The sequence below is a fragment of the Cololabis saira genome, chromosome 6 (assembly GCF_033807715.1).
Source record: "Cololabis saira isolate AMF1-May2022 chromosome 6, fColSai1.1, whole genome shotgun sequence".
In the NCBI taxonomy this organism is placed as follows: Eukaryota; Metazoa; Chordata; class Actinopteri; order Beloniformes; family Belonidae; genus Cololabis; species Cololabis saira.
Window position 1 is genome coordinate 3,468,474 of NC_084592.1, and position 20,202 is coordinate 3,488,675.

Here is a 20,202-nt window from a genome sequence, read left to right on the forward strand (position 1 = left end):
ATTTGTCTTATATTGCTAAATAAATTAACTAAAACTAAACTAAACATGTGAGTCCCACATGAGATTGATAATAATAATTGATAATAATAATAATAATAATAATAATAATGACACATTTTATTTATGACACACTTTATAGTTGAATCAATCTCAAAATGCTACAATAAAAACAAGTCAAAAAAGCAGCAAAAATAGGATGGACTAAAATTGCAAGAAAAAAAATAAAGTCAGAACATGTTCACCTACAGTACGCAAAGCTAAGAGATTAAAAATACATAGTTCCTACTGAGGTTAGACAAAGGCCCTGGAGTCTCCTTTTGAAGGCTCAGGTGACCGTGGTGCTCTCAGGTGGGCGAGGGGGGCGGGGGTCGTTCCACCGTTGAGGGGCAGCGGAGCAGAAAGCTCGGTCACCCAGGGTCCCAAGGTTCGTCTTTTTGGTTTTGAGCAGGTTTTGATTTCCAGAGCGGAGGGAGTGGGTGGTGGTTGGGGGTGCCATGAGTTCTTTGAGACATGATTGGACGTCGCTGTGGATGCACTGATGGGTTAGAAGGCAGACCTTGTATTCAGTCCTGGAGGAGACGGGGAGCCAGTGTAAAGTGTGGAGGATGAGTGTAATATGATCATATTTCTGCACTCTCATCAGGGCCCTAGCAGCACAGTTCTGAACATGCTGGAGCTTCTGGATGCTCTTGCTAGGGATCCCGATGTGAAGTGCGTTGCAGTAGGGCTGCAACTAACGACTATTTTAATAGTCGACTATTGAAACGATTAGTCGACTTATCGGATAATTAGTAATTATTTTTTAATTTAGTATGAGGTTGCTTTAATTATGTGGCAAATGATAATAAACACCAGAAAGATGCACTAGAGCCCTGATATAGTGGGACTGTTTTCTTCATCCTGTTCCCGCCCGCATCCGCAAAACTCTGAGAATTCATGCTGCACGATAATAGAGATGTATTGATTTAGTGTCTTCCCCCGTCCCGCAAGAGAAATGTCCAGACAAATTTATCTGATTTAATGTTAACATGATCATTGTGGAGATTGATGGATAATTGACAGTTCATAGTCACCTGACTGAAAGTTAGATGCAAATCCATTGGAACATTGGAATTCATTGTCGACAATTTTGATTATCGATTTTTGTCGACAACGTCGACAAATCGTTGCAGCCCTAGTAAAAGTAGTCCAGCCTTGAGGAGACAAAAGCGTGGACAAGTTTTTGGGCATCAGGGAGGGAGAGTGTGGGACGGAGTCTGGCTATATTTCGGAGGTGGAAGAATGAGGTTTTAAAAGTTTTTGATGTGGGAGTCAAAGGTCAGGTGGGGGTCCATTGTTCATGGGTTCTGTCTTGGCTCCATGTGAACTGCAATGGTTCCTGGGTAAAGGTACGTGGGTGGGGAATGGGCAGGGGTCCAAAGTGAGGGTCTGATCTGGTTCCATTTGGGCCAACCAAGTGGCTGATCCACCAGTGAACAATACCACATGGAGCCTCATTTCTCAGTGTGGCCCCACAAAAACTGATGGGGTAAGTGAAAGGTTTGGAGTAAAAAGGTACAATAAGGTTTATCCAGAGGGAGGGATATTTAAGGACGGATTGAAACACATGTTTCTGCTTGAGAATGACCGACTGGTATGTTTTCTTTACCTTTGGGGAGTGGCAGTACCCAAAGGACACAGTTGTTGTTGGAGTTTTCACACTAAGCAAGGAGCTGAATGTGCTAAAAACAGTCAACAAAAAAAACACAGTCAATAACAGTTAGAGTATAACTTGACGCAGTCAGGGAACCCGCAGGAAATCTGACTACAACTGTTTGAGGAAGTTATGTTGAGTTTTCATTAGTTCGTGAAGAAAGCTGTGAACAGCAGATCTGTCCGTTTTTGAAAGGCAGAGTCGTTGCGCCAAAGAAAAAGTCCTGAATGAAGTCATGAAGCTTTGTCACCAGACCCTTCCAGGGTGTTTTTAAAGCTAGTATGTTAGCTGTGGCGATATCTTATTAATGTTAACAGCACAACAAGCCAAAATATCTTTACAACAATAATAAAAAGTTTAGGCTCTGTTAAAGGAGCTGTCTGTAAGAAATGGCCAAAACTGGTACTGCAGTCACTTTCAAAATATTGTTGAGCGCCCCCTCCTCCCCCCGACCAGAGGTTGCCAGGTTTTTCATCCAACACGTTCGTAGCGGCTGCTGCGATAATTAGAGCCGAGCTGGCAACCCGGATGCCGAAACAATACTGACTTGGTGATTGGGAGATAGGTGGAGGGTGGAGCTTCAGAAACAATACTGACTTGGTGATTGGGAGATAGGTGGAGGGTGGAGCTTCAGAAACAATACTGACTTGGTGATTGGGAGATAGGTGGAGGGTGGAGCTTCAGAAACAATACTGACTTGGTGATTGGGAGATAGGTGGAGGGTGGAGCTTCAGAAACAATACTGACTTGGTGATTGGGAGATAGGTGGAGGGTGGAGCTTCAGAAACAATACTGACTTGGTGATTGGGAGATAGGTGGAGGGTGGAGCTTCAGAAACAATACTGACTTGGTGATTGGGAGATAGGTGGAGGGTGGAGCTTCAGGCCAAAACAAAAAATGACAACATAAACATCAGTTGAGGGCTGCAACTCCTCTTTTTAAACTGGAATATCCTGGCTTGAGTGCTGTTGTCAGTGACATAAGTATTTGAAATGAACATGATTTTTAAATGTCTGTTGACATATCGGGGTCATTTTATGATTCGTTTTATTATTGCTCTTACATACAGCTCCTTTAAGTTTTTATTAATAGAAGTTGAAGTTTACCAGAAGTGAGAAGTAGCTAAAGTGACAGCTAGCTGTTGGACACCTTAGACTTCAATGCAGCTGTCACTAAAACCCCCCCAAAACCCGAACACCCTGATTATGCGTACATTAACGCAGTGTTTCCCCTACCATTATATAGGCCTGGCGGGGCCACCAGGCCAACGAGACCCCCCGCCAGGCCTAAAAAAGAATGTAATATGCCAAAAATAAGCGACGTATCCATTCATTCATAAATCAATGATCATTTACTTTTAGGAGCGCCTCTGCAACCTGTCAACCTACTTCGTTGCCTGGTAACGATGTGAGTACCGCTGCTGAGAGCCCGGGAATATTATTATACATTATGCAATGTATAGAGTTTGTAGCTAGCCAACTATGGCGCCGTCAAAAAAAAGAAAAAATATCGTGGGCGACAGACAACATGATATAAAGAAATGTTTCTGCCAGACTCCGGAGCCACGGAAAATAGATGAAGGGAGAGTACGGTGCGTGTCGCTGCGTACACTACGGCGTAGGCTCTGTGTTGGTGTAACGCGGAACCATAAATCAGCCTTTACCGTCGCCGACCCCCATCCGACTTGAGACTTGAGATTCACTTTTCAAAGCCAGATGTTTAAAAGCAGAATCTCTGGTTTTAACCTGCTAGGTCACCTTTGTAACTTTTCCTGAACTTATGTTCAGAATATAAGATGAAATAAATAATGTGTAAAACCCTTCACAGATTCATTTTGTGATCATCCCAGACCAAAAAGTCAGAACTTCAGCAATGCTTGGAGCTAGAAGACCTTTGTAAATGGGTCAACATGTTTCAAGTTCATCATTGGCAAATATTATGCTGAAAAAATACCAATGAACAGCCAGACGTTCACACAGATGTGTTATCTAACGAGCGCTTCGATGCATGTCTTACCCAAGGACACGTCAGCATCATCAGACACAGAGACAGTTTCTTCCCCCAAGCTGTTGCTCTGATCAACTCTCATCACTCAGAGTCTCAGAGTAATCAATCACTGTGCAATAATAATAATAATAATAATAACAACCACAATCATATGCTGTAACAATGCACCTTTCAATAACCATGTCTACCTCATACTGCTGCACCTTTCACTTTTTAAAAATTGTATATATTCTAATAAGAGCTGTCATATGTCTATTGCCTATTTGCCCATTTACTGTACAGTGAGCGAAAATAACCTTGTTTGACTTGACTTGGCCAAATAAACATGATTCTGACATGATTCTGATCAACATGTAGACCTCGAAGCCAGGAATCCAACCATCAACTTTCAGGGTGTCAGACAACAGGTCGGATTCACAGCTGCCTGATTTGACGAGTCATTGATTGATGCTCAAAGTGAATGAATCAGAGTAGAAGCTTGATTAACACTATGAGCCAAATGCATTCTAAAACCTATGGAACCTCCATGATGTGGAGGTTTTTAAACGACGGCGTGATGGGTGGGGAACAGAGGACGGACAGAACAAAGAGAAGTACACAGATCACCAAGGGGGGCTGAAAAACTCAGCTGAGGAACCGAAGGAGGTCACATGACTCTGAACCCAGACAGGAGAACCAGGAAGCAGACGTAAAACACACATAACAAGGTCCATAATGAGGAAACGTTCCCAGTAATGGATGAGGAATGAACAAGCATCTTATTAACTGTTGTCTTCCAACAAGTCTTTGTTAAAGGACAAAAATATGACGACAGATGTTTGTTTCATTTCCAGTCTGAGACTTTTCACATGAATGGCCATAAGTGTAACGAGTTGTGCTGAGTCATTATCTGCTCATCGTTAAATAGTTTTAACCTGAAGAGACAGATGTAATGGTTTGTTGTTTGCCTTCATCATTCCCTGAGAGTGGGGGATGGATATCTGAAAGCTTCTGGGAGTGGTTTCCATGGCAGCAGCAGATGAAGGCTGACGGGTCAGGTGATTGGCAGTTGTGGGTCAATATCTGGCTCCCGGCCCGGCGGCTCCTTCAGGTCCAGGATGAGGATGAGGTTAAAATACGACCGGAACCGGTCCAGACTGGTTCAGATGGGTCGGGAAAACACAAGCTCAGATTCTAGGAGACCGTGTGCGTGTGTGTGCGTGTGCGCGTGTGCGTGTGCGTGTGCGTGTGCATATGCGTGCGCGTGTGTGTGTCTGTGTGTGTGTGTGTGTTAGTGTGTGAGTGAGTGAGTCCTGCATCATTCAGCAGCAATCATCTTTCTTCCGTCTCATTGGTCCAGTCATGTCACTTGTTTCCCAGTGGAATGCAGTCGTCATGACAACAGGTGCCTTATTGAAGCTGACGGAGCTGTTGAGACGGACTCCCCCTCAGATCTTCATCATCATCATCATGCTTTATCTGGAGACATACACTGTCTGTCTCACCTCACAGAGTCTCAGCTTCAGGATCAGCTGCATTTGGTTGTTGACATTTCCTAGTTTTTCTGCTTCTTGTGAAACATCGAAGCATCGTCAGATCAGTTAAATGTCAGCAGTAATGCTTTTGATGATGCTCCAGACGACAGAACACACACACACACACACACACACACACACACACACACACACATGCAGACAGACAGCGCTTGTGTGTGAGTGAGCAGTCTGTCAGGAGAAGCAGGAGTTATCCCACTGAGCCTGATCCTGAATCTGGTCCATGGATGTGGCTGAAGCCCATGTTTCCTCTGGGGGGTTTCTGTAGGCCTGACTGTGTGTGTGGTGGAGGAAACACTGACAACAATAACCTGTCAAGGTGCTTATCATCTGCCTTCACTCCAGCTGCTGAACAGACCAGGGCTGTGGTTAAAACATTTACATCTTTGTGTTCTTATGCTGCATGGCATTTTACTGCACAGGTTAGAGCATGTTGTTGGGATTAAAGGGACAGCTCTACGTTGGTTTAAATCCTATCTATCTGACAGGTTCCAGTTTGTTCATGTACATGAGGTTTCTTCAGAACAGTCAAGGGTCTGCTATGGTGTTCCGCAGGGTTCAGTGCTAGGGCCAATCTTGTTCAGTTTATACATGCAGCCATTGGGAAGTATAATCCAGAATCACGGCATACACTTTCATTGTTATGCTGATGATACGCAGCTCTATTTGTCTATAAGGCCGGATGAAACAGAACCGTTAGTTAAACTTCAGGCATGTCTTAGGGACATCAAGGACTGGATGTCCGGAAATGTTTTGCTTCTAAATTCAGATAACACAGAGGTTATCATTCTTGGTCCAGAGCATTTTAGGAAGGGATTAGATGATGTTGCGATGGCTCCCAGTGCAACTGTGAGAAACCTTGGCGTTGTTTTCGATCAGGATTTGTCGTTTAAACCATATGTTAATCAGGTTTGTAAAATAGCATTTTTCCATCTCTGTAATATTGCAAAGATTAGGAAAATCCTCTCGCAGAGTGATGCAGAAAAACTAGTTCATGTGTTTGTATCTTCTAGACTAGATTACTGTAATGTGTTGTTAGCAGGATGTCCAAGTTATTTGCTGAATAGGCTCCAGCTGATCCAAAATGCAGCAGCCCGAGTGCTGACAGGAATCAGCAGGAGAGACCACGTCTCTCCAGTGTTAGCGTTGCTCCATTGGTTACCTGTAAAATTCAGAATCCAATTAAAAATTTTATTACTTGCGTATAAAGCCCAAAACGGCTTAGCTATGCAATATTTGCAAGACCTGATAGTGCCTTATGTTCCTGGCAGAGCTCTCCGTTCTCGGAGTGCAGGTTTACTCGTAGTTCCTAGAGTATCCAAACCAATCTCCTGCCCCGATCATATAGAGACCGGACAGCCCTTAATAGAGGGCCCCGGACTCCATACTCACTGAGTGCACACAGAATGGCACGAGGGACACGGTCAAATGCCTTCTCCAGATCCACAAAGCACATGTAGACTGGTTGGGCAAATTCCCATGAACCCTCGAGCACCTTGCGGAGGGTATAGAGCTCGTCCAGTGTTCCACGACCGGGACGAAAACCGCATTGTTCCTCCTGAATCCGAGGTTCAACTATCGGCCGTATTCTCCTCTCCAGTACCCTGGCGTAGACTTTCCCGTGGAGGCTGAGAAGTGTGACCCCTCTATAGAAATACATTTTCCAGTCCCCCTTTTTAAACAGAGGGACCACCACCCCTTCCTCCATGCAATGTCACAGAGGCGTGTCAACCAAGACAGCCCTACGACATCCAAAGACTTGAGGTACTCAGGGCGAATCTCATCCACCCCCGGTGCCACTGAGGAGCTTATGAACTACCTCAGTGACCTCGGCTTGGGTGATGGATGAGCACGTCCCCGAGTCCCCACTCTCTGTTTCCTCAGTGGAAGGCATGTCAGTCGGGTTGAGGAGATCCTCAAAGTATTCCTTCCACCGTCCGACGATGTCCCCAGTCGAGGTCAACAGCTCCCCACCCGCACCATAAACGGTGCCGGCAGAGTACTGCTTCCCCCTTCTGAGGCGCCGAACGGCCCCTCAGAATTTCCTCAAGGCCGACCCAAAAGTCTTAGGCCTTAGATTTTCAGCGTGAGACATGCAATGTGTGGCGTGAGAGCGTGTGAACTTGTTGAAATACGTGAGACTTTTTCCATGAAAAAGATAAAGCAGTAAAAGAGAAAGTTATAACTTAGTGTTGTGTAACAGCTTGGAGTTTTTCATGTGAAAATATCTGACATGAAAATTGTGGTTAATGGTAATCAAGAAAGACTTTATTTAAGAATTTCCATTTAATTTCGGCCTCTATCCACCTTTACTTATAAAACGCTGAAATACAAAAGCATAAGACCCATCGAAAAAATACATATGTAGTAATGATTCTCAACACTTTTGGCAGAGCCTGCTAGCTAAACTAAGAGGTCATCAAGTACATAAGTATATACTGCTGTTTCAAAAGCACAAAGACCAAACTACATCAACTGTGAACTACTTCAGTCCCTATACTTGGCATACATGATACTGAGTAATCTTCTGGATTCTCATTTGACAGACTCCCCCTCTATCTCTCTATCTCTCTGTCTCTCTGTGCTTTTATACCTGGAGTGAAAGTGTATGCTGACGATGTATTTCTTGTGTTTCAGGGGAAGCCGTACGTGTTTGACAAAGTCCTTCTTCCAAACTCGGAACAGGTGCAGGTGTACGAAACTTGCGCAAAGCAGATCGTCAAAGGTTTGTTCCTCTCAGTCTACAAGAAGATCCACCACACAGTCTGACACCACTGATCCATCACAAGGGGTGTAACGATACACTAATTTCACGATACGGTACGATACACGATATTGAGGTCACGATAACGATACGATATTATAGCAGTATTTTATTTAAAGGGAACCCTGCATATTAAGACATGTAGTCCCTAATTAGCCACAATTGTTCTCTTATACTAAAATATGTTGTTAGAAACACATAAAATAATCCAATTGCTTTAAAAATCTACAATGTTTATTACATATTTTGACCTGCGGGAGGCGCCATGTTTTACCTGCGCAATGTATTCTGGGGGCGATGACGTACGACGGTGGCTCTGGGAAGATAAGCCCCATTAGTTTAACTGGGACAGGTATCTAAAACATAGATGAGCAGCATCTCCCGGCCGTGGAGGCTGACGAGGGAGCCCATAAGACGTCTCGGTTCAGGCAAACTGGATCAAAGTTCTGTGATGCACGGGAGATCTGCAAAAATGATCAATGTTGTGCGCATCTTACCAGTGCATTAGGCTCCTGCGTAGACGGCGTAGCCTACGGCGTAGCCTGCGTAGCCGGGGCTCTACAGCCCGCAGCGCTCCGCCACCCGCTCTCCGCTCTCCGCTCTCGCTACCGCCGCCGGGATGGAGACGCCGGTGGGAAATATGCACGTTTGAGTGGGCATAGCCCCCCCCTCTCCCCCCTAAAACCGGCCTCGGTGCTGGGTGATGACAGACCAGAGGCTAAGGGGACTGGCCCGGGACTTTGATGAAACGGGAGGTGCAGACTTCGCGTCAAATAGGCAAGAACATCTTTATTTAATTTAATGATGCCAGATCTGGCTGGGGTTTTTATTGTAGCATCGGTTATCTGCTAGTTGAAACGTGTGGTCTGTTAGTCTATCTGAGTTTTATGGTGTTTTTATAGTTCATGCTGTATGGGGCTGCACTTTTTTTTAATTTTATTTTACTTTTTTGTAGGTGCGCCGTCACCTTAATGTTCAGCTGTGTTTTCATCTGTGTTTCTGGTGCGCCGTCATCTGTTTAGCTGTGTTTTCATCCGTTTCTGGGTGTCAGAACAGTGGACGGGGGCCAGCAGGTGCCACCGTGTGACGTACTACCCAGAATGTAAAAAACAATGGCGACCTATGTTAAATTATATTTTCAAATTTTATAAAAACGAAGACATCAACAAGGTTTTTTATATCACATTGTTATAATTGATACCAACATTTATCTTTTAAGACCTACATGTCTTAATATGCAGGGTTCCTTTTAACAACCTTGAATGAGGAACATATGACTGGAAAAAATGGTCTTTTATTTGAAAGACATAAAATACAAAACAATATTGTACGTTTGCCTTATTGTTACAGTTTGTAATGCTTTATAACCATAGACGGATTACCGCATGGGCAAAGTGGGCGTGTGCCCAGGGCCCTGGAGCAAATGGGGGCCCTCGGCTTTCAAACATTTTTTTTTTTTTTTTTTATGTGTAAATTAAAATAAATTTACAAACTCATAGGGCCCAATGATAGGGCCCCGTTTTGTGTGATACGTTCATATATAATCGTAAATTGTAGGCTATAATTACGATAAAATGTGCATTTTGCGGCCAGTGTAGGCTAATTCCTACTTTACAGCTGTCCTGAACGCATCAGGGCCGTGAGCCAACGCTGATTGGCTGGAAAGCCTGATTTATGGTTCCGCGTTAAATCGACGCAGGGCCTCCGCGCATGGCCGCGTACCCTACGCCGTAGGCTCTGCGTTGGTTTAACGCGGAACCATAAATCAGCCTTAACAGTTAGAACCAATTTGCCGACTCGGCAAATTTGCAGCCATGAAGGAGATGGGCGCTAAACTTTAAAAGAGGACTAAGCATGTACAAAGTTTTATGGAAGAGTCAACTACCATTGGTGAGTCAGTGTAACCTTCATAAATAATCTCTTTATCAGAATGTTGTGTGGTAGCTTTGACCACCTGCCTATTTGAATGTGCTTTGTGTTGTTGTCAACGAGACCGCCGAGTCTATTCTCTGTTATAGAGCTCAGAAATGATGTTATAGACCGCTGTGTCTATATCTATCTAAATAGATTGTGTAATGTTTTTTTTTTTGTATTTAAGCTGAATCAAAGATGGAACTGAGTCAGTCCGTGACTGAGTTTTCAGCGCCGTGTGATTGACAGCTGTCAGGCCTGTGTGTGTGTGCGTGCGTGCGTGCGTGTGTGTGTGTGTGTGTGTGTGTGTGTGTGTGTGTTCTTCTGAACAAGTTTGTGACTTTACTCTGCTTTCTGCAGCATAGGCCTATAGGCTTGCTTGGCTCAATAAAAGTGAGAATAAATGTTATTGATGGGTAGGATGAGGTGTTGTTGAACGTTAAAATGACTATCATAAGGGCCCATGGAGAATGCTCCGCCCCCTCGGTACTGAGACCCACGCTCCGCCACTCCGCCATCAACAATCACACGGTGTGATTGTGGATTCTCTGTGCCATTGTGTGACCAAACTGAGTGCTTGGGGAGGGCATGCACCGTGCACGTAGGATATTATTGTAGATAGGGGCCCATAGCGAGTTTGTGTCCAGGGCCCGTGGTCATGATAATCCGTCCTTGTTTATAACTGTTTAAGTTTTAAAGAGAAAGTCAGGACAACCATTTTCCACAAACTGAACTAAAAGTAAATGTCAGGTTTGCATTATGCATCTTCAGTTTATACAAGTACAAATATTTTGCCACAAACTGAATAGTTTCTCTCATGTATGATTTGACTTTTTTCTTTTCCAGAAATGTAACAACTAAAATTAAATAAATAAATAAAAGTAAATAAATACATACAATTTTACATCATAAAAAAGATAGATTCATGCTCACCTTCTAAGTGTAAGAGGAGATTTATTTTTGTTAAGAAGGTTATTTATTTTTTTTTGAACACTATATTTATTGACATTTATTCCAAGAAGGTTATTTTGGTAATTCCGGGTTCATTATTTTATAAATATATTCTTTATATTCTGATGTAAATCAGGGACTATAATGACACTAGTCAGTTTATCTGTAGTGATTAGTCTGTTTTAGATTGGGCGGAGTGATACGCCACAGTACGGCACTAGGTGCTGTGTTGATGTTCTAAAATCCTACACTGTTGAGGGACATTAAAGTACACTGGAACTCAGCAGAAGTTTCCCCGTGTTTATCTACTCACCACCCCAAAAAGGTTTAATTTAATAAGGTATGGCTTAACTCTACACCAGCCTTACATCAGTAAAAGCTCAAAACCCTGCAAGAGTCCCGTGATCGGGACCAAAACGGTACTAGTTTCTTCTGAGCGGAGGAAGATTTTGGTCCGCGGGTCGAGGCGTGGTCGTTACTAGTAAACACAATAGATTAATATTAATGACCCAATATCGCGATACAGTTTGTCACCTCCACGACACGTATCGTGACGTTTTTGTATCCCGAAATTTCGTGACACGATATATTGTTACACCCCTATCCATCACTGATCAATCACAGATAAATCACTGATATGAATGTGTTGTGTTTGTTGCATTTTGTGTCATTTACGTGGTGGTTTGTGTGTTTGCTGTACGTTGTGTGTCACAGATGTGTTGGGAGGATACAACGGCACCATCTTTGCCTATGGTCAAACCTCATCAGGAAAGACTCACACCATGGAGGTCAGTGTGTGCATGTGTGTGTCTGTGAAGAACTGAATCACTTACACCCCTGCTCTGAAATCAGCCTACTGGTTTGAAGCTTTTACAGCCTAAAGAGCGATATCTGCTGCACTCGCAAGGAACAACTGAACAACTGTAATGGGTGGCCTTGTCTTATGTTTGACTCTTTTTCGTAAAGGACATGTTCTCAGCTTGGTCTTACTCTTTTTTTGTCATTAATATACATTTTGAAAGAGTGCTAATTAGGGATGGTAATCATTTATTGACTATCTATTAATTGTCGATAAGAAATGTTCGATTTAAAAGAAATGAATTGTCAGTTAATTGCCCTTTCCACTAGTGGTGTCGCCAGTAGAGCTTCACAATCTGTACATAACTGTAGTGGATGCTGTAGGAGAGAGGAATAAAGTCGTGAGAGAGATAAACAGGGAGTGGAAAACCCCATTGAACTATAAATTATCTTTTTTTTTGTCACAAATCCAACCCTCCTCCTTACTCCTGACTGTAAGCCATTGAAACGCCATTGAATAATTATTGTAATAGTTGCATTAATTAGAATTATATAACTGATTGATATTTATTATTCAATGGCATTGGGCCAGTGCACGCTCAGCCAGCGGTGGATATCCAGTTTATTTGCAATCTGGTTGTGGAGAGGTGAGTGCAGGGCCTGACCAAATTGGGGCCCTAAGCGAAATGTTATTTGGAGGCCAGGCGCCCCCCCCCCACACCTGTCCCCATCCCAAATGTGTCATTGCTACAAAATCACTGTATCACAACATGCTATTTAACTTGACAACCCATCAATAATAACAAATGTACGGTAGATAAAGTAGTTTGACTGTATGAGTCAAATGAAATAAAAAAAAAAATCAACCTGAATAATAAATAAATATTTAAAAAAAAACTTAAAACTGAAATAAAAAAGTCACAAATAGTCACAATTACTCATCAAAAGACTTCAGTCCCCCACAAAAACCTGCAAGCAGGTCTCGCAGGTCTGAAACCAGAGCTAAACATGCACGTGTGCATTTTACAGATGCACATTCATCTCATTTAAAATCGTCAAACTTCTTAACAACATAAATTGATACAAACTATAGACAATTTATTATATATTGGCTAAAGTTTATCGCTTATATACAACCAACTAGTCATTTTACCACTTTTTTTCAACAGAGGTGAATGCAGAGGACGTTAACTAGGCGTTCAATAAATGTTCATCAGGTTCATCAGGGCTGCTGGAAAAACACAATCCTCCAGTCCTGACAGAGATGGAGACAGATTCCTGTCTGAGCAGCAGCTCAGGTGTTTGTGCTACAAAGTTTTATTTCAACAACAGACCCACCTTTAAGTGAAGCAGGAGTTTCCTTGTGTTCTGCCTCTTTTCTTCTCTCACAGCAGCATCAGCTACTCGCTAAGAACAGGGAGACCAATACCAGCCTTCAAGTTAGAGTCCACAAACGTCTATAATGACACCTGAAAAACATGTAGGTACGCTAGTTGCTTTTTTGAAAAAATAAAAAGTCCCCAGAGGGGAAAAGAGTCGACAATTCTGAACTGCAACTCTAGGTTAGAGGTTACGCCTACTCCCTGCCTAATATAAACTGTAATTTATAACAGTGAAACGTATTGATAGACAATACAGAAATGTAAATGTAATTTGGTAAAATAAAAATGAAAAAAAAACCTCAATCATTTCCACCCCATCCTTATCACTCAGAAGTCACATGATTGGCCCCGATTTCTGATCAAGTGATCGAATTGGGACATCACTACTAGGTAGGTAAAGTGATAAAATAACAGCTAGCCGTTGGGTAATTACGGGCATGCCAAGTAGTGGCATGACCATATTGCAATCGTCCAGAATGGCCCAAAGGGCAATGTTGCTAGCATTTTGCTAACAAGCTAAAGTCGCAAAAGTTCCACGTCACACCAGCGGGTGTACAGCATGACCCCGCTGTGATGTGGAAAAAAAAATCCCCAAAAAACAAAACACGCCCGAGAAAACCTGAAAAATGAAGGCGATATATTAGTATACAGAAAAGGTTTCCCTTTTCTTATTATGGGCATGCCAAGTAGTGGCATGACCATATTGCAATCGTCCAGAATGGCCCAAAGGGCAATGTTGCTAGCATTTTGCTAACAAGCTAAAGTCACAAAAGTCCCACTGCGCACCAGCGGGTGTACAGCATGACCCCGCTCGGATGTGGAAAAAAAAAATCCCCAAAAACTAAAACACGGCCGGAAAAAACGAGGAAAAACATGAAAATGAAGGCGATATATTAGTATCTAGAAAAGGTTTCCCTTTTCTTATTATTATTCCGCACTCTTTTTTTCGTCCGTTAATACGGCCCGAACCGGAACGTGCACCCATGCATGGCATACATCGTTGGATGCGTCTCCATCATGCCTCGATGGGTATTACTTTTCTCCGTAATAAGGGTTACCGTGGCAACGCTAGTTGCCAAAAAGCAAAAAAAAGCCGAAAATTCAGACGCTTATTGCTCGGCCGAACTTTATCGTAGAGACATCGTTCAAACTTTCAAACACTCGGCCCGATTGTCCCTAACCGACCGTACAACCTTATTATGCCAAGTATTACAGTTTTTGTGATATTGACCTTTCATTTTTTTTTTTTTTTCCGTTTCACTTTGGACGCTTGTTGCTAGGCAACATGTTATCGTAGAGACATCGTACAAATGTTTCCCGACTCGGCACGCTGTGGACTTCAACATACTCAAATTTCATGAAGCTGGGATTTAAGGAAATTTTATGTCAAAATCCAGGCCACATGGCCCCATTCATTCGGATGGGGTTTTTTACCATGGTGAAAAAAAAACCTATCCGTTAACATAGCCTGAACCGGAACATGCACCCATACATGGCATACATCGTTGGATGCGTCTCCATCGTGCCTCGATGGGCATTACTTTTCTCAGTAAAAAGTGTTACCGTGGCAACGCTAGACGCCAAAAAGCAAAAAAAAAGGCGAAAATTTGGACACTTATTGCTCGGCCGAACTTTATCGTAGAGACATTGTTGAAACTTTCAAACACTCGGCCCGATTGGCACTAACGGACCCTACAACCTCATTATGCTAATTACTACAGTTTTCGCGATATTGACCTTTCATTTTTTTTTAAATTTCTGTTTGAATTTGGACTCTTGTTGCTAGGCAACAGGTTATCGTAGAGACATCGTACAAATGTCCCCTGACTCGGCACGCTGTGGACTTCAACATACTCAAATTTCATGAAGCTGGGATTTAAGGAAATTTTATGTCAAAATCCAGGCCAAATGGCCCCATTCATTCGGATGGGGTTTTGTACCATGGTGAAAAAAAAAACCTATCCGTTAACGTAGCCTGAACCGGAACATGCACCCATGCATGGCATACATCTTTACATGCGTCTCCATCTTGCCTCGATGGGCATTACTATTCTCAGTCAAAAGCGTTACCGTGGCAACGCTAGATGCCAAAAAGCGCGCCCCATTAATAACTATTGGGAGCACAGGAATGAATGAAATACAAGCGTAAAAACACCTCAAACTGACATAGAACCACCCCGAACACAACCACTACAGCCCCAAACCAAAGCAGCAAGAAGGGACGAATGGGCGGTAGGGCATGCCCATATAAAAATTTCCTGAAATTTTCTAGTTATTATTCTTATTCCACACTTTTTTTTCGTCCGTTAATACGGCCCGAACCGCAACGTGCACCCATGCATGCCATACATCGTTGGATGCGTCTCCATCGTGCCTCGATGTGCATTACTTTTCTCAGTCAAAAGTGTTACAGTGGCAACGCTACTGTAGATGCCAAAAAGCAAAAAAAAAAAGGCGAAAATTCGGACGCTTATTGCTCGGCCGAACTTTATCGTAGAGACATCGTTCAAACTTTCAAACACTCGGCCCGATTTGCAATAACGGACCGTACAACCTCATTATGCCAATTATTACAGTTTTTGCGATATTTACCTTTCGTTTTTTTTACATTTCCATTTGACTTTGGACGCTTGTTGCTAGGCAACAGGTTATCGTAAAGACATCGTACAAATGTTCCCCGACTCAGCACGCTGTGGACTTTAACATATTCAAATTTCATGAAGCTGTGATTTAAGGAAATTTTATGTCAAAATCCAGGCCAAATGGCCCCATCCCCAAAGGTTTATTAACAACTCTAAACCACACCCCCTGCAGCGAGCACAGGAATGAATGCAATACAACCGTAAACACCTCAAACTGACATAGAACCACCCCGAACACAACCACTACAACCCCAAACCAAAGCAGCAAGAGGGGACGAATGGGCAGTAGGGCATGCCCATATCAAAATTTCCTGAAATGTTCTAGTTCTGTGTATAATTGTACCAATTCTCCATGATACATTTATGAAGACCAGGCTGTAAATATATTTAACATGGGAGTCAGAGATTGACTCACTTTTCGACCCAGCAGTCACTCAAGAAACAGCAACTTTTCTTACTTACGTGATTGGATGGTTGCCCTGTGACGTTCATGTGTGTGTGTGTGTGTGTGTGTGTGTGCATATGTGATCTTGTTTGTAATATTGTGTTATTCTTCAGGGGAACCTGCATGACCCCCGTTACATGGGGATCATCCCTCGCATTGCCACAGACATCTTTGACCACATTTACTCCATGGACGAGAACCTGGAGTTCCACATCAAGGTGATGTCATTTCTATTTACATTTTAGTTTATTTGTGAAATGAACATGTAAATGTCTCAATGTATTCTGTCCGAAATAAACCATTCATTCATTCATTCATTCATTCATTCATTCATTCATTCATTCATTCATTCATTCATTCATTCATTCATTCATTCATTCATGTTTCTGACCACGCTACTAATCATATCAGAGATAACTTGTTTTTGTTGCATGTGGACAAAGATGTAAACATCACTGTTTTTATTTGAATCATTTGGACTCAGGTTTTCATCCATTACCCCCTCTGACTGTTCTGCGACTTCTGTGTTTCTACTTCACTGATCCCATGAATCGAGGGTCTGCATTGACGTCACTTCCCCACTGGACCACTTACTGGCACTGCACTGTGGTAAAAACAGCTGCAACTAGTGGAGAAGACGGGATAACAGCTGATTATCAGCTTAAATTAGCGTCAGTTGGACTTGACAGTGACCCGTACAGTTACCCCAAGAACCAGTGGTCCATGGACATTAATATTTGGTACAGTTACCAAGAACCAGTGGTCCATGGACATTAATATTTGGTACAGTTACCAAGAACCAGTGGTCCATGGACATTAATATTTGGTACAGTTACCAAGAACCAGTGGTCCATGGACATTAATATTTGGTACAGTTACCAAGAACCAGTGGTCCATGGACATTAATATTTGGTACAGTTACCAAGAACCAGTGGTCCATGGACATTAATATTTGGTACAGTTACCCCAAGAACCAGTGGTCCATGGACATTAATATTTGGTACAGTTACCAAGAACCAGTGGTCCATGGACATTAATATTTGGTACAGTTACCAAGAACCAGTGGTCCATGGACATTAATATTTGGTACAGTTACCCCAAGAACCAGTGGTCCATGGACATTAATATTTGGTACAGTTACCAAGAACCAGTGGTCCATGGACATTAATATTTGGCCACGAATCCAGTTTCCTGATATTTATATGTACTTAATTTCTACGCTGGGGAAATACACGAAGCAAAGCTTGAAGGCTTACAAAAGTCTTTATGCTTGGTCCGACTTCAAGGCAGGATTTGTTGTAGAAATTAAAGTGATGAGGACACCGAACTTTATGATTTGACCGTTTAACGTTAGCTACCCAAAAATCCAACATTACCTGATACAAAATGGGAACCACAAATCCACGTTTGGTGCCTGGAATCCAGTTGTTTCTGAGAATTGCAGCGATCCATTTGTCTCTCTTAAGCTTATTTTTCAGCAGTCTGTAAAACGATAACTCTGATTTCTTGTTAAATCTATGAGTACAGTCGATCGCACAACAGCTCTTTCCCATTTTAGATGTTTTCCAGTTGCTCAAACTGAAAGTTTACGCTGCCACTCAGTCTTTCTGACACTCAGTCTTTCTGACACTCAGTCTTTCTGACACTCAGTCTTTCTGACACTCAGTGGGCGTAACCCGCTGTGAAGTCGCATCTGTGACGTCATGCTCATTCCCTCTGTACAGTAGAAACACAATCAATGAGCTGATCAGTCACTTCATTCTGATCAGTAAATAGCTAATCTGACACGGGGTCGGTGTTTCACTCAGCTCTCCTGCGAACATTAGAAACCAGTGATGCGTTCCTTGACCACCTGTTCTCCATCTGCTCCTTGTACACCTGCTGTTTCTATTCATAAACTGCATCACAGCATTCTGTTGAAACCTTATTGCCACTAACACACGAGAATGAGTGTGACAACTATCAACACATCTGTTCATCTGTTTACAACGAGTTTCATGACAAGATCACAGTTCAGAATTCAGGTTTTTTACCTTTTTTTTTAGATTTAGTATGATTAAAAACGCCCAAGCACTGCTGGATTCTGTGTGCATTCTGTCTTCCAGCAATTTCCTTCTGTCAGCTCATGGTATCTTTGTCTCTGTGTTTGCAGGTCTCTTATTTTGAAATCTATTTGGATAAAATCAGAGACTTATTGGATGGTGAGACACTTCACGTTCAATGTTTACAATTGGGATAAAACTGAACGTCACAAGAAAATGTGTTGCTAACTGCTCATAATCTTTGAGAGGGGAAGATTTACTCTTCCGTAGTTTTATGTTACCAAAGTTGAATGATTTCAGATCTGCCCTAAAAATGAACGGAAAATCAATACATTGATAAGAAACTGTAACAGAACTGTCCAGTATAACTTAAATGGTAAATGGCTTACACTTGTATGGCACTTTCCAGTTGTACTCTACAGCCCCAAAGCATTTTACACTGTAGACATTCACCCACACACACATTCACACATTCACACACCGGTTCTCTGCGGAGCTGCCATACAACAAACGGCACTGGCCTGAACCGGGAGCAACTGGGAAGTCTCTCAGTCATCCTCAAAGACTTCAGTTACAACTGGACTTCCTTTTTCCTGGTTCCTTTTCTTCCTTTTCCCCAAGCAAAGTAAGTCCAGTTGCCTGGACTTAACCGTTTGAGGATTACCACCGCCTTGGTGACTGAAAATCTAAATAAGCATACAACAGGTCTCAGTCCTAAAACATTAAGCAACCGTTGTCTAATTTATATAATGTGTTTCCATAAAAGTCTCTGAATTTCCATTTGTCTGAGAATCAAACCTGAAAGATAATTATCATATGCTTTCGACACTTCTGTTTCAGTGTCAAAGACCAACCTGGCTGTTCACGAGGACAAAAACCGTGTCCCTTTTGTCAAGGTAAGTCCCATCCCCAGGAACCAGCACGGTCCCAGTCTGACTGTACTGGTACCAGGTTGACGTGTCTCCCGTTCCCCACCAGGGCTGTACCGAGCGCTTTGTGTCCAGTCCTGACGAGGTGATGGACGTCATTGACGAAGGAAAGGCCAACAGACACGTGGCCGTCACCAGTGAGTCTGAATGAAGTGCTTGTTTTATTCTCTGGATTCTACAGAAAGTATTACTGATGTACATCCACCAGAACGGTTAGTTCTGCTACTACAAATCAAGTCCTCCAGTCCTGAAATACAGAGAACTTCATGTCTGCTGTGTCTTTGGTCTTCATTGTGAGGTGGTTGTTGTTCAGGAGATATTCAGTGAGGAGTTTTTTCATCAGTACGTTGTCAAGGGCAACGGAGACCATCAACCTTAGCTGCTTTGTTTAGTCAGGCTAGTTAGTTGCACTATTTGGTTAGGACAGGGGTCGGCAACCCAAAATGTTGAAAGAGCCATATTGGACCAAAAACACAAAAAACAAACATGTTATAAGCCTCAGAATGACGGCAACACATGCTGCATGTATCTATATTCGTTATAACTGGGGGAAGATTTTTTTTTCATTCTGCACTTCGAGAAAAAGTGGAAATGTCGAAAAAAAAGTCGAAATGTTGAGAAAAAAGTCGAAATGTCGAGATTAATGTTGAAGTACAATCTCGAGAAAAAAAGTCGAAATGTTGAGAAAAGTGTCGAAATGACGAGAAAAAAGATGAAATGTTGAGAGAAAAAAGTCGAAATGTCGAAATTAATGTGGAAGTACAATCTTGAGAAAAAAGTCGAAATGTTGAGAAAAAAGTCGAAATGTCGAGAGAAAAAAGTCCAAATTTCGAGAAAAAAGTCGAAATTTTGAGAAAAAAGTCGAAATGTCGAGATTAATGTTGAAGTACAATCTCGAGAAAAAAAATGAAATGTTGAGAAAAAAGTTGAAATGTTGAGAGAAAAAAGTCCAAATTTCGAGAAAAAAGTCGAAATGTCGAAAAAAAGAAGTCGAAATATTGAGAAAAAAGTCGAAATGACAAGAAAAAAGTTGAAATGTTGAGAGAAAAAAGTCGAAATGTTGAGAGAAAAAAGTCGAAATGTCGAAATTAATGTCGAAGTACAAT

General features: G+C 42.3%; 1 protein-coding gene across 1 annotated transcript in view; it reads left to right on the forward strand.

The window, feature by feature from the left end:
- Positions 1 to 20,202, forward strand: part of LOC133445697 (kinesin heavy chain-like) — a 62,046-nt gene that overhangs the window by 2,365 nt on the left and 39,479 nt on the right. The window contains exons 2-7 of the mRNA XM_061723056.1: positions 7,870 to 7,957; positions 11,573 to 11,646; positions 16,239 to 16,343; positions 18,278 to 18,326; positions 19,008 to 19,063; positions 19,146 to 19,233. Coding sequence (XP_061579040.1) covers positions 7,870 to 7,957; positions 11,573 to 11,646; positions 16,239 to 16,343; positions 18,278 to 18,326; positions 19,008 to 19,063; positions 19,146 to 19,233 — 460 coding nt within the window. The remainder of the gene's footprint in view (positions 1 to 7,869; positions 7,958 to 11,572; positions 11,647 to 16,238; positions 16,344 to 18,277; positions 18,327 to 19,007; positions 19,064 to 19,145; positions 19,234 to 20,202) is intronic.